The sequence below is a fragment of the Thalassophryne amazonica genome, chromosome 13 (genome assembly GCF_902500255.1).
Source record: "Thalassophryne amazonica chromosome 13, fThaAma1.1, whole genome shotgun sequence".
Taxonomy (NCBI): Eukaryota; Metazoa; Chordata; class Actinopteri; order Batrachoidiformes; family Batrachoididae; genus Thalassophryne; species Thalassophryne amazonica.
Window position 1 is genome coordinate 75391918 of NC_047115.1, and position 12688 is coordinate 75404605.

At 45.3% G+C, this 12688-nt stretch overlaps 2 protein-coding genes across 2 annotated transcripts in view; one reads left to right on the forward strand and one right to left on the reverse strand.

The window, feature by feature from the left end:
* LOC117522979 (E3 ubiquitin-protein ligase MARCH5-like) overlaps positions 1-2190 on the reverse strand; it is an 88778-nt gene extending 86588 nt beyond the window's left edge. The window contains exon 1 of the mRNA XM_034184397.1: positions 1819-2190. Coding sequence (XP_034040288.1) covers positions 1819-1862 — 44 coding nt within the window. The 5' untranslated portion in view covers positions 1863-2190. The remainder of the gene's footprint in view (positions 1-1818) is intronic.
* A 1976-nt stretch (positions 2191-4166) lies between these two features.
* The window catches only part of cpeb3 (cytoplasmic polyadenylation element binding protein 3), a 212958-nt gene continuing 204436 nt past the window's right edge, over positions 4167-12688 (forward strand). Inside the window, 7 exon segments of the mRNA XM_034185354.1 lie at positions 4167-4316; positions 5681-5873; positions 5875-5917; positions 5920-6284; positions 6286-6372; positions 6375-6488; positions 6490-6507. Of these exon segments, the coding sequence (XP_034041245.1) occupies positions 4192-4316; positions 5681-5873; positions 5875-5917; positions 5920-6284; positions 6286-6372; positions 6375-6488; positions 6490-6507 (945 nt within the window). The 5' untranslated portion in view covers positions 4167-4191.

Below are 12688 nucleotides of genomic sequence, written 5' to 3' on the forward strand. Positions count from 1 at the left end.
CTGTGTGTGTTAGAACATTTAATTTTTGTTAAATACATAAAGTGTTTAGAAATCTGAATCATAATTCCACTTCTGGACCACAGCTTTGCACACTTCCAAGAGTCTTGCTTAGCAATGCGCTTCTCATGTGTTTGGTCCAGGTCCAAACAGGGAATATTGCATTCGCAAACTGCACGGCACAAAGCCTGAATTTTAGGTTATCTAAGTACAGGCAAAACTCGTTAACTGCACGCAAGTCGTGTTTCGGCTTTACTCGCTGTCCATTGTGCACCCCGAAAATTTAGACTATTGCATAAAAGTCCATTTGGATTTGACCGTGTTTGGGAGGATTGACCTTCCTCTTTAGATCCTTACTGTCTGTTCAGATTGGGCCAGAATTTATACACGCACCCAACTGGCAATAAGGATAGAACAACATACAGCCCGAGTGTGTTTACACCGAGCGGCCAGCCGTTTGAAGTACAAATTCTGACCTTCAGTTTGGCAACTTTGTCGGAAGTGACGTGACACAGAGCCAAATAATATCCATTTTGCACTACAGTCACCTGCCCAGTTCTGGATCATTGTCAGTTCCGGATCACTGCTGTAGTATTTGCACCGCCGTTTCTCGTAATCAGCGTGAATAAGCTAATACTTGGTACCAATGGAAAGACTGATGTTTTGTCTACAACCAACCACAAGCTTAACTGGATCCAGCCGTCCTTGTGATCAGCAGAGGAATCAAAACATCCCAGTGTCTGCGGTGTGCCGCGCGTTTTCTAACTCACTGCAAGTTTGAAAGTAATGATCTCAGAGATGCAGCAAAGGTGAGTTAGCCATTCGGTGTTTTGGTTCTAGAGTGCGAAAATACTACTTCGGTAGAAAATGTCAGTGTGTTATGTCTTGCTGTTTAATTGTTGCACGCATTTATCTCCAACGCAAAAATTTGCCGGTTGTGGATCACTGAAGCAGCAGCCTCGTGTCAGTACTTGTGAGCCATGTGTACTTTGGGGTCATCTCAACATCAATGGGCATGAAAGTGGGGGCTTTTACTTTTTAATTCGGGAGAAATCTCACCTCCACACTTCATTTTTTGCTCATAAAAACATATAACAGTGCCTTCAGACACTAAGTAAATTCTCATTTAATAAGTATAATTTATATAATTTTGTGTTCAAACACATTCTCGGGCACAGGGTGTATCATTCTGCATTAGAAGGGCTCCAGCCAGATACCAGGAATGCCCCCAAAGTGACATAAAGTGGTGATCCAGAACCAGCAAAATGATCCATTTCCGGCAATATTTGCACCACACATAATGTGGCTTCACACTTTAAGTAGAATGGCTACCCCATCCAGACTTCTTCAGCTAGATAACATCCAATACCCAATACAACAATACCCAATAAAGGATATTCAGTTGCATTATGGCTCCGTATAGCGGGACTTTAAAAAAGGTGATCCGGAACTGGGCAACTGTCTGTACTCCATACAGTAGCCTATACATACATATATCAGTATACAGTACATAGTTCATATTTTAAACAACTTTTTTTGCTGTGTATGTCTTGTTTTTCTTTTCTGTGATGTACAGTAGCTCTGCGGGATCACCCCCATTTCGCCCCCCCCCGTCAATAAAGACTACTGTATTTTCTATTCTATTGAACCGTATCAACAATGTGAATCACTCAACATTTTACCATACATACTCTCACAATCGCATTTTAACACCCTGCATAAAATGGGACCTTTTCGCTCCCACTATGACAACCTTATTGACTTTACGAACCTTAATGCAGTATGTTAGCAACATTAGCTCCCTTACCAACTTTGACTCACCTGTCCAAACTCGGCAACGTTGCCACAGCGTTCTGTTCTGCCATAGCCGTGGAGCGAAAGTAAATATTCAGCTGTACTGTTCGTGATAGAGTTGATTTAACTCCGGCGTGGTTACAATAAAACCCACACGCCTGAACCTGGGCTTCACTCGCTCGCCGAAGGACGCTAACACAGGCCTCTGTGCTGACAAGGTACGTTCGCTGCAATACAGTCACTTATTCCGCATAAAACATATTCGTTATCATGGTAATATAACAGCATTAACCGACGACTGATGCGCTATTCCAAGCAAAAATAAAAATACGTATTTCGTTAGTATCCATCGAGCCGTCTCTTGCAAAATAGTGTCGCTCTACGTATTACGTCATCAAGGACGGACGTGTCATCAAAGCAGCGTGTGCGGCAAAAAGCTTATTAAAAAAATATAAAATTTATTTAAATAGCACTTTAATCAGAAACAATACAAATCGCTTTATATAATGAAACAAGATAAAAAAACAGTTTATATAAAATAAAAAATAAAGCATTAATGACTTCACCATGGAAACTGTGATGCAAAATTGTATATTTGTTTTCCCCCACTTGCATGAACAAAGTATATTGACAGGAGATATATTTAAGAACACTATGCATGTCTGTACATCCGCCTGTACAAAGACTGGCCTCTAATCTCCAAGGCTCTTGGACCAACACTCACCAAATTTGGGACATCAGTCATACCAGCAGGGGAACGATCACATGCACAGTGACTTGATTTAGATATTATTTGTGTCACAGGGTCAGTGAGTGTGAATATTCTGACTCACAGAAACTATATTATTTGAGCTTGGCATAAATATTTGTGACACAACTTACATCAATTCAAAGCAGCTGCCAGGAACCACACAACCTTACAGTTTAAGTCATGTGGTCATCCAGTGCAGAGTTTTATCCAATGACTGGTGAGGGATTTGTTGGTTCATGACGTCAGGTTCATCAAGCGGTTCTATTATCAGAAGAAGAAAAAATCACATAGAAAGTGGTCACCTTTACAGCTATCATATGATATTTGAAGAGCCTTGCTTCAGGACTTCTAGCTGGAGGCTCATTTTGACAAGGACTTGGACATTGTGTCATCCTTTCATATATTTGCTGTTCTTGAGAGAGAACAGAACATCACATAGTAGCAGGGTGCAAGATGGAACAGTAAACACAGAAGCACAGCCAAGGTGCCGGGATTGTGTACGGGAACTCTGTGCCAAATACAGACTGGATGTTCCAAGAAGGGAACACTGCCAGAGGTGGCTGAGAACAGTAGAGCTATACTAAGGTGCTGTGGGGTCTTCCAGTTCCTGACAGACAGACTGGTAGGCCACTCAACTGGTGGCTGACAAGTAGCAGAAAAGGGAATGTGGCCACTCCAAATTAGCAACATTAGAAAAAAAGAGCATGAGACAACTGAGAAGTACCAGAAGCGGCAGGAAAAACTACAAAATATGTGAGAGATAAAGTCCACAATGGTGGCCATCTGAGGACATGATGATTTAGTGGTTAAAACACTGGTTTTTGAGACTCGTGGATCCTCCTTTCAAACCCCTGTCAGACCAGAAAACCACTGAGGGCCACTGGGCAAGGTCATTTATCCCCAAGTTGGAAGGTGAAAGGTGCATTATTATCACTTTACCAGGGCGTTGCTAGGCCAGTATCATAGATTTACGTCAATGCTATCTGGCTATACCCGCCCGCTGCGCATAAACAAATGACATCATAGCGTGCAGCCCAAGAACTGTCCGCAGAGGGGGGAAAAAAAAACTGTCCGCAGAGGAAAAGATGAAAAGGCGAGAAGTGTGTTTTGGTCCCAGTATGGATATTCCGGATGATTTTCTCATGGATAGTATGACAATGAACAGCAGGTAAAGCAGCCAGCTTGATGAGGAGACGCCCTGCCGAATTTGGAGAGCAGCAGCTGACACGACAAATGTTATGTGAGCCAACTTTTTATGTATGCGTTACGTGTTGTGTATCTCAGTAAAAGTGATAATAATGCAAACAACATGCTTTTGGGGGGTGGTATGCATTTTCAAGAGGCCCAACGTCCATGCCCAGTCGCCCAAAATGACAGCTATTCGCCCAAGTTAGACAAGTGCAAATATCTGTCATTTTTGGCGACTGGGCGTGAACGTCGGGCCTCCTGAAAATGCATACAACCATCCAAAGCATGTTATTGTATTAGTATACTCCATCTTCGACTCTGCCTCTGAGCGCCAGCTCCCCCTCAGCTCCCCCAACAAAAATTTCCTGGCGCCGCCACTGCCGCATGAGTCAGAGAAATTTATTTTACAGCGTCTCAGTCGCGAGAGACTACAACTCCCGTCAGCCTCCGCGGCATCACCCATGCGCCGCAGTCAATCAGCTGTTGAGGCAACTGCTGACTCTCTCGGCACTAGGGTAGCTCGTTTGTCATATCTAACCCCGGCTGAGGCAAACAGAAATATCTTTATTCACAGAGTCCCCAAAAGGTGAACGCTGAAGGTAAACTCGGAAAGGAGAGCGCGCGCGCCGCGTGTACATGTTTTTTAGGGTATGCGTGTGTGTTATGGACAAACACAATATGGATTAAAGCGTGTTGATATGAAATGGACGTGTGAGTGCGATAGGTGAGCGTTTAGAGGTTTAGTTGTGCGCTCGGCGCGGTGCCGCCGCTTGTTCTGGCGCTTTGATGACCTTGGAAACGCGGCTCTCGAAGAGGAATACGCGGATTACCCGGCGGGGGGTGTGTGTGTGTGTGTGTGTGTGTGTGCACTGTAATATGACTGCCTGGAAAGTCCAATTTGTGTCACTGCCGTCACGCAGCTGAACCGATCCAACATATCGAGTGTTGCTCTCAGGATTTAAAATGGAAAAAAAAAAAACTTGTCTTTTTGACAAATGGAAGGCGCGTGCGCATGTGATCCCCTGCAATCTGCAGGGTCCAAAAACCAGGAGCCAAACGGCTGACAGTGTTGGCTTTCGTTTTAAATCATATTTGTCACAGTGCTGTATTTTCTCTCTGTGTGTGCGTCTTTGCGTGCGCGCCTCGGATAACATGCTGAAGCCTGTCTGGCGCTTTCTCTTTAAAATCAATGCGGAATTGTGTTTTAGTTGCTGTTGTCTCAGAAATGTAAAATGAAAGTTTTTTTTTTTAAGTGCCTAAAAGTGATCATCATAAAACTTACCCAACCGGAGCAGTTCATCCATATGCGCACTGTAGGTGCGGATTTCTGAATTACTTTAAATAAATAAATTTAATCCAAGCAGCTGTTAACACACACACACACACACACGGGCTTTGTTCGAGTCCGTGCATTAATTTGAGCTCATTTATGGACGGATCAACGTACAGTGTTGTAGGTGCCTCACGTTCTCCGTTTTTTTTTTTTTTTTTTTTTTTTTTTTTTTTTTTTTTTTTTGAAGTTATTTTGAATGCGGAGGTGTCGTGGGTGGGGCTAAAGTTTGCAGTCGTGTGCGTGGGTCGCTGTGGAAGCGCCTCTTAACCTTGCCGAAGGACGGTTGTATTTACTGACGTATGCAAATGAAGGCAGGGGAGGATCTTGGGCAAAAAGACGCACAGAATCAGTTTCACATTGCAGCTCCGGAGCTCCTGCGTGGAAGGGGAAAATGAGACGTGGCGATCTGCTGAATATCTCCCTGACATCTGAAGAGGAGCTATTATGAATCGTTTTATATTCTTCTAAAGTGTGTTTTGTTAAGAGTCTTGGTGATCCGGCGCTGGGCTTTTCCCCCTGGAGTTGCTGCATTTGATCAGACAGATCGACCGGCCGCGCGCTCCTACATTAATAATAATTAATAATATTAATTAATAAGTCATCGTGTCTGTTTGCAGCTCATCAAACATGCAGGATGATTTACTGATGGACACAAAGAAAGCCCCGGCTCACCATCAGCAAGATCCGACGCACGCAGATCTTCTTTCCTCGACCCCGTCATCGGATCCCACTTCTTCATCATCCGAGTCGGAGAGTCCATCGAGTGGCAGCGGCCAAGTGTCCCCAGCACTGATCAGCAGCAGTAAGGACCAAAGTACCCATGGAGTCGCCGATCCTGCCCGGGTTGAGCTTTCACACCAGGAGACCGGCGGCCCCCTGTCCTCCCCTTCCTCCACGTTTGGGAGCACCTGGTCCACGGGAACCACGAACGCCGTGGATGACAGCTTTTTCCAGGGAATAACCTCCTTGAACGGAACGATGCTTTTCCAGAACTTCCCTCACCACGTCAACCCGGTGTTCGGTGGCAATTTCTCTGCGCAGATCGGTCTGGCTCCTCAGTCCCAACAACAGAGGAGATCCCCCGTCAGTCCCAGTCAGGGCCCGTTCCCCCCCCAGAGGAACGCTTATCATACCATCATGAACAACAGCAAGGGGTCATCATCTTCTTCTGCCGCGTCCCCCGCTTGGAATAACCACCAGAACGCGGCGTGGAGCGCTGCGTTCCAACCCCTGGAGCGGGCTGCAGATCGGCAGGGACCCGCGCAGGGGAGTTGGGTTGCCCTCACCCCTAAACCCCATCTCCCCCATGAAAAAAAACGTTATAACAGCAATGTTATAGCACCCCCAAAGTTCCCAAGAGCTGGTCCCCTCACTCCCAAACCTTGGATCGAGGACACCACCACCTTCAGGACCGACAACTCCAACAAACATACTGCCTTTCCAGGTAAATGATCTCACTTTACGCACGCACAGACCACTTATTAATAAATTCTTTGACATATGTTTGCTCTAAATGATAAAGGAGACTATTATTAAAATGCCAGAGTTGCTATAATTATTATTTATTGATGAAAACTCATTCATGTGAGCATAAATGGTTCCTACTTATGACTAGAGTCCAACCGATACATGGTTGGACGATAGTATCAGCCAATGTGAATAAGCATTTCATCGACATATTGGTATCTGTCAGGAACTCGGGGTAATGTGGCACCAAAGGTTGTGGGACCCAAATGCAAAAACTCAGACAATGGAATTGAAATTGAAAGGCTTTATCGGTCAAAAAATGAGCTTGGATTCGGTACACAGTTAGGCAGTCATGGATGCAGAGGTACAGATAGTCGGCAGGCCAGGGCATCGTCAAAAGGCAGGCTCAGGTCTTTAACATAAGCAGACAAAGTACGTGGGCAGCAGCAAGACGAGGGTCACAAAACAGAGCTGGGTCAGTACACGGCAAAACAAGGCAGAGCTATGAAAAGGCTGGTACGAGGACTGTGAAAATCAACGAACTGGCGGGGCTTGAGTGAAGACAGAGAGTTTAAATAACCAAAGTGGAAATGAGGAAAGTGAGAACAGGTGTGCTGGAAGAACCAGGGAAGAGGGCGTGGCAAACAGAAGAAACAGAAAAGTCAGTGTGGGCGTGACTTAGTGCAAAAATACTGAACAGCAAAAACCAAAAGGTAATTCTGATGAAGAAAAAAAACAGAAATAACAAAATGCAGAGCAAGTGCAATCGAGACAGAGATGACATGCAAACGGGAAAGAAATGACCCCAAAAAACTAGTACATGTTAAAGTGGAACGGACCAGCCAGAATATAAAGACTAAGACAAAACTAGAACGGAACTGACCATGGCTAGAGTATAAAAACTAACAAGAACAAAATGGCAAACAAACCCACAGACGACAGAATAACAGATAATGCCTAAAATGACTAAACAGAAGACTAAGTGATAAACTGAAAACAAAAAGCAGAGACAAAAGTAAACTTCACAGAAAAAGGCCAGACTAAAGCATAATACAAGAAATTAAACTAAACAGAACCAAAACCAAGACTGAAAGTGAAAACTAAGGTAACAATTAATGAAAACAATGTGGCAAAACAGCTACTAAGACAAACTACACAATACTGAATGATGAACAGAAACAAAACCAATGAAACATGAACATGGCAGGAATGCAAATACAGTATGTACAGAACAAGAAAGCAAAGATCAATGAAAAAGTCATAACAGAAAGCACATCAAGGGCAGGACCATGACATCACCCCTCCCCCATGGGCCCACACCGGGGCCCACAAACCCCCCCAAGAACACAACAAGAACCAAGGCACAAACTGACCACGAGAGGGGGGATGGGGGAACGGTGGAGGGCACAGACAACAGAGTGAATGGGCCAGAAACCCAGGGAACCGCCTACAAAAAGGGCAGCATCAACCGGGTGGCCAAAACACCATGCAGGGACAGAAAGCCCTGCAGGAGGGTGACAAAGCAAAAAACAAGGAACAAACAGGCAGTCAGGCAAACAAACAAGCATGGAGTCCGGGGGACGACGTGCGAAGCCATGACGATAAGCAGGAGGCTCAGGAGGTCGGGCAGAGGGAGGACAGGGCCTCGTGACAGAGGTAGCAAATGGACCTGGGTCAGGTGCATGACCAAAACCCTGGCGAGCAAAGGGCAGGAGGGAAGAGCTAACATTACCCCAGAACCCAAGGAACCAGAGACCAAAAACAAGTACCGGGCCCCCAGAATAGGGAAGGCTGCGAATTAATGCCCAAACCCCATATTACATGCAAGGAAGTCCAAAAAAACAGGGAGATTGACAGACAAACAGCCAAATCTGGTGGCCTACGCCTGATAATACTGACACTGAAACATAAACAAAATGCCACAGTAAGAGGATTAACGAACCCAGCAATGAATTAGATACAGCCTAATAGTGAATAAACCACCGAGATAAAAAGCTATGGGAGCCACTGACATACATGTTGTTATCAAAAGAGTTTGAGGAAGCAAAAAACTGCTTAGCTGAAGCGTGCAAAAGTAAAAAAACTCACACAAAAGATTAGGGAGGCGAACAGGAACCAACACTCCAGAATGGACCAGGGGGGTATCTTGATTGAGCCCAAATACGGAGAGCACCAACCAGTTCCAACAAAAAAAGCAAAACAATGAAAGGACCAGACCAACAGGATCTCCTCTTAAAACACATATCAAAAGACTAGGGTTGCTATTAGCTTAGCACCGTAACAATACAAGAGAAATACATTGTGGGAAAAAGGTTCTATGCAAACCTGCCACAAAACGAAAACTGCAGAAAAACCACAAAAAGCATGTTCAAAAAAGAAAATAAAAAACTCAGTTCTGTACATCGTAATCCCCCAGGGCACCCTTGAGGGTGGCGTTGATGATTGGTTCAGATGTAGTGTGGAGGTCATGGATATGTCTGTGCCTTCAATAGTCGTGCACGCTGTGGGTAGACGCAGAAACGTCACCGAAGACTTTGGATATGAATACGTAAGTGACGTCTCATGTGGGGTGTGACAGGTGAAGGCTCGAGTGGTGTGACCTTCTCCTGTAGTTCAGTCGCAGCTTCGTGGCGACCGGAGATGCTCTGATGAGGTCTGAACGTGGGCGCACAGCAGAAACACATGCTGCTGGGTTCTGGGATGTCGTGCTCGCGTGGAAGGCTCCTGTTGCATGCGCGGTGCTGGGAGCAGTGGCGTACTCGGAGAAGGTGGATGACAGCGAGCTCAGGAGGTGGGCATGGAGGAATTAGGTCAGCGGGCACGAGCGCTGCTAGGACTGGAAGGAATTGCGCGCTGTGGATGGACTGCTGACACGGGCGTGCTTCGGTGAGTTGTAACGGCTTCAGTGTTTCTGTTGGTTCAGGATCAGTGGACTTTGTGAGGCAGTCAGGTTGCATGACTTCTCCTGGTGACTCTGCAAGCAAAGTTGGAGACAAGAGCGCTTCTGCTCCCGTCAAAGAGACAACCACAGACGTTCCTTCCCCTGCTGGCAGCACAGGGGAACGTGAGTGGGCCTGCTTCCTCCGCGGCGTGCACTTGGCAGACAGGACGCGGGGTATGCAAGGTTCCACAGGATCCGGTGGCATGCTGTGTTGAGTCATTTCGGAGCTTTCGTGGCATCAGAACAGGGACCTGACGAGGAGTGACTTGTGGTGATGCCACACCTTGGACTGCGGATCCGAACCTCTTGGCTGGCACTTCTCAGCCGGCTTCAGCATTTTAAGCGCCGAGGCGCAGGTGTGGTAGCTGAGGAGGCGGGACGGATGAGGTTGTGGGCCGTACTCTTGGTCACACAGAGACGGTGAAGGAAGCGTCGTGACTGGTGTCGATGCTGATTGCTGGTAGCGGACCGGTGTGTCAGACGGAAGCAGCGTGACTGCAGCGTGGACAGCGTGATAGCTGGGGCGTGTCCGAGCAGGACTCTAGAATGTCGGCTTCAAACAGAAACGTCATTGGGTCGTCAATGTAGGTGGGGATCCCACCTTGCATAAACAGAGACTTGATGTTGGCGAGTTCTGGATAAGATGACATGATTCCGGCTTATCCTGTAGGATGCGGTCTAATGCCGAAAAAATCCGTTGTCATTCCTGCCGACCTGTGCTGTCCAGAAATTCATAAAATAAGTCCTGAATCTTAAAGAACACAGTGGCCGTGTCCTGCAGTGCGAACTGCTCTGACTCAGACTCCTCTTCCTTATCACCATCAATCTAGTCAGATTCGTGTCTTCTGACGGTAGGTAGGCCTCTGGGTGTTCATCCAATTGGGCCGCTTTTGTTCACAAAAAACATCCGTCAAGGCGTAGAAGCTCCGGAAAATAGTCAAACAGCCAAGGATGTAGATTCACCAGGTTCCAGGCTGGTCCTAAATAATCACTTCTCTTCTGGAGCATAACAGTTTCAAAAGCAGACAAAAAAAAAGAGAGATCAGAAAAAATCCTCTTTATCACCTCTAAATCTGGGAGAGCAGCAACAGAGTCCAAGGCAGGAGTGGAACTTGCAGGCTCCATGTTCTGGCCAGTTTGAATTGGCAACCGGGCGGGGGCCCGTCTACTATGGTGGCTGTGTCCTGTAGATATGACCCTTCTGTCTCTGATGTGTAGTCATCATCCAGGTCGGTCCACTCAGACTCACTGTCAAGGAGCTGGTGTGTGGGCGGCAAGTGCATTTCTGGCTGGTAAATCCAGGCTGGGAGGCTTCCTGCCGCAAACAAGTTGTCCAGATCTTCTAATTCTGGAAAAAAGATCGTACAGCCAGGGAGTTCTCCTCCACCACGTTCCAAGCTTTGTCCAAAAAGTCAAATTTTTCTTCGGGGTGAAACAGGAGTGAAAACAGTTAAAGAAAAAATTACCTCAGAAAAAATGTCCTTGATGAGGGCCATGTCCGGGTCCTTGGCAGAGAGAGAGGGTGTCAGACATGACTGGGAGTGAACTTGCTGAGTCCGTTTATGGCCAGTTCGTTCTGTCAGGAACTCGGGGTGATGGGGCACCAAAGGTTGTGGGACCAAATGCAAAAACTCACAGACAATGGAATTGAAATTGAAAGGCTTTATCGGTCAAAAAATGAGCTTGGATTTGGTACACAGTTAGGCAGTCATGGATGCAGAGGTACAGATAGTCGGGCAGGCCAGGGCATTCGTCAAAAAGGCAGGCTCAGGTCTTTAACACAAGCAGACAAAGTACGTGGGCAGCAGCAAGACGAGGTCACAAAACAGAGCTGGGTCAGTACACGGCAAAACAAGGCAGAGCTATGAAAAGGCTGGTACGAGGACTGTGAAAATCAACGAACTGGCGGGGCTTGAGTGAAGACAGAGAGTTTAAATAACCAAAGTGGAAATGAGGAAAGTGAGAACAGGTGTGCTGGAAGAACCAGGAAGAGGGCGTGGCAAACAGAAGAAACAGAAAAGTTCAGGTGGGCGTGACTTAGTGCAAAAATACTGAACAGCAAAAACCAAAAGGTAATTCTGAAGAAGAAAAAAACAGAAATAACAAAATGCAGAGACAAGTGCAATGAGACAGAGATGAAAGAAAACAGAAAAAACAACTAAACATCATGACATGCAAACGGAAAGAAATGATCCCAAAAACTAGTACATGTTAAAGTGGACAGACCAGCCAGAATATAAAAGACTAAGACAAAACTAGAACGGAACTGACCATGGCTAGAGTATAAAAACTAACAAGAACAAAATGGCAAACAAACCCACAGACGACAGAATAACAGATAATGCCTAAAATGACTAAACAGAAGACTAAGTGATAAACTGAAAACAAAAGCAGAGACAAAAGTAAACTTCACAGAAAAGGCCAGACTAAAGCATAATACAAGAAATTAAATAAACAGAACAAAACCAAGACTGAAGTGAAAACTAAGGTAACAATTAATGAAAACAATGTGGCAAAACAGCTACTAAGACAAAACTACACAATACATGAATGATGAACAGAAACAAAACCAATGAAAACATGAACATGGCAGGAATGCAATACAGATGTACAGAACAAGAAAGCAAAGATCAATGAAAAAGTCATAACAGAAAGCACATCAAGGGCAGGACCATGACAGTATCATACTTTTTTCCGCTATGAAAACTTTTATTTTCTCAAATAAGCAATGCAGAAAAACGCTTTGGCTGTTGGAAATGGAGTTGTTACATAGTTGTCCAGCAGAGGGCGGTGAGACCGAAAAGTGATAAGAGAAAGTGGTCACTTTGCCTCGAGTTAGGCAGGAGTCTGTTTTTATGCAAATGGAACATGCTGATTGCCAGTCTGAGTAAGGCAGCATGACATACATTGTTTGGTTGTTGGTTTATATTTATAGTTTGGTGTTTGTGTGTTGTTTTGTTTTTTTTTAATTCTTGTTTAAATTTAAATGTTACCGCCATTTTTTTTTATATGCCTCTATTGTGAATTTTTGCTCCCTAATATCGGCCCTGAAAAACCCACATCGGTCAGGCTCTCCTTGCTATGACCTGGTTGTTGAACTGATTGACGTTTTTTATGTCTTGTAGCCTGTGCTGCCAGTTTGTGTAATGGAACATTTAATACCTTTAATTGCTGATTATTATCAGTTTTTTACACTGTGAGCTGTTGCTGTGGTTTA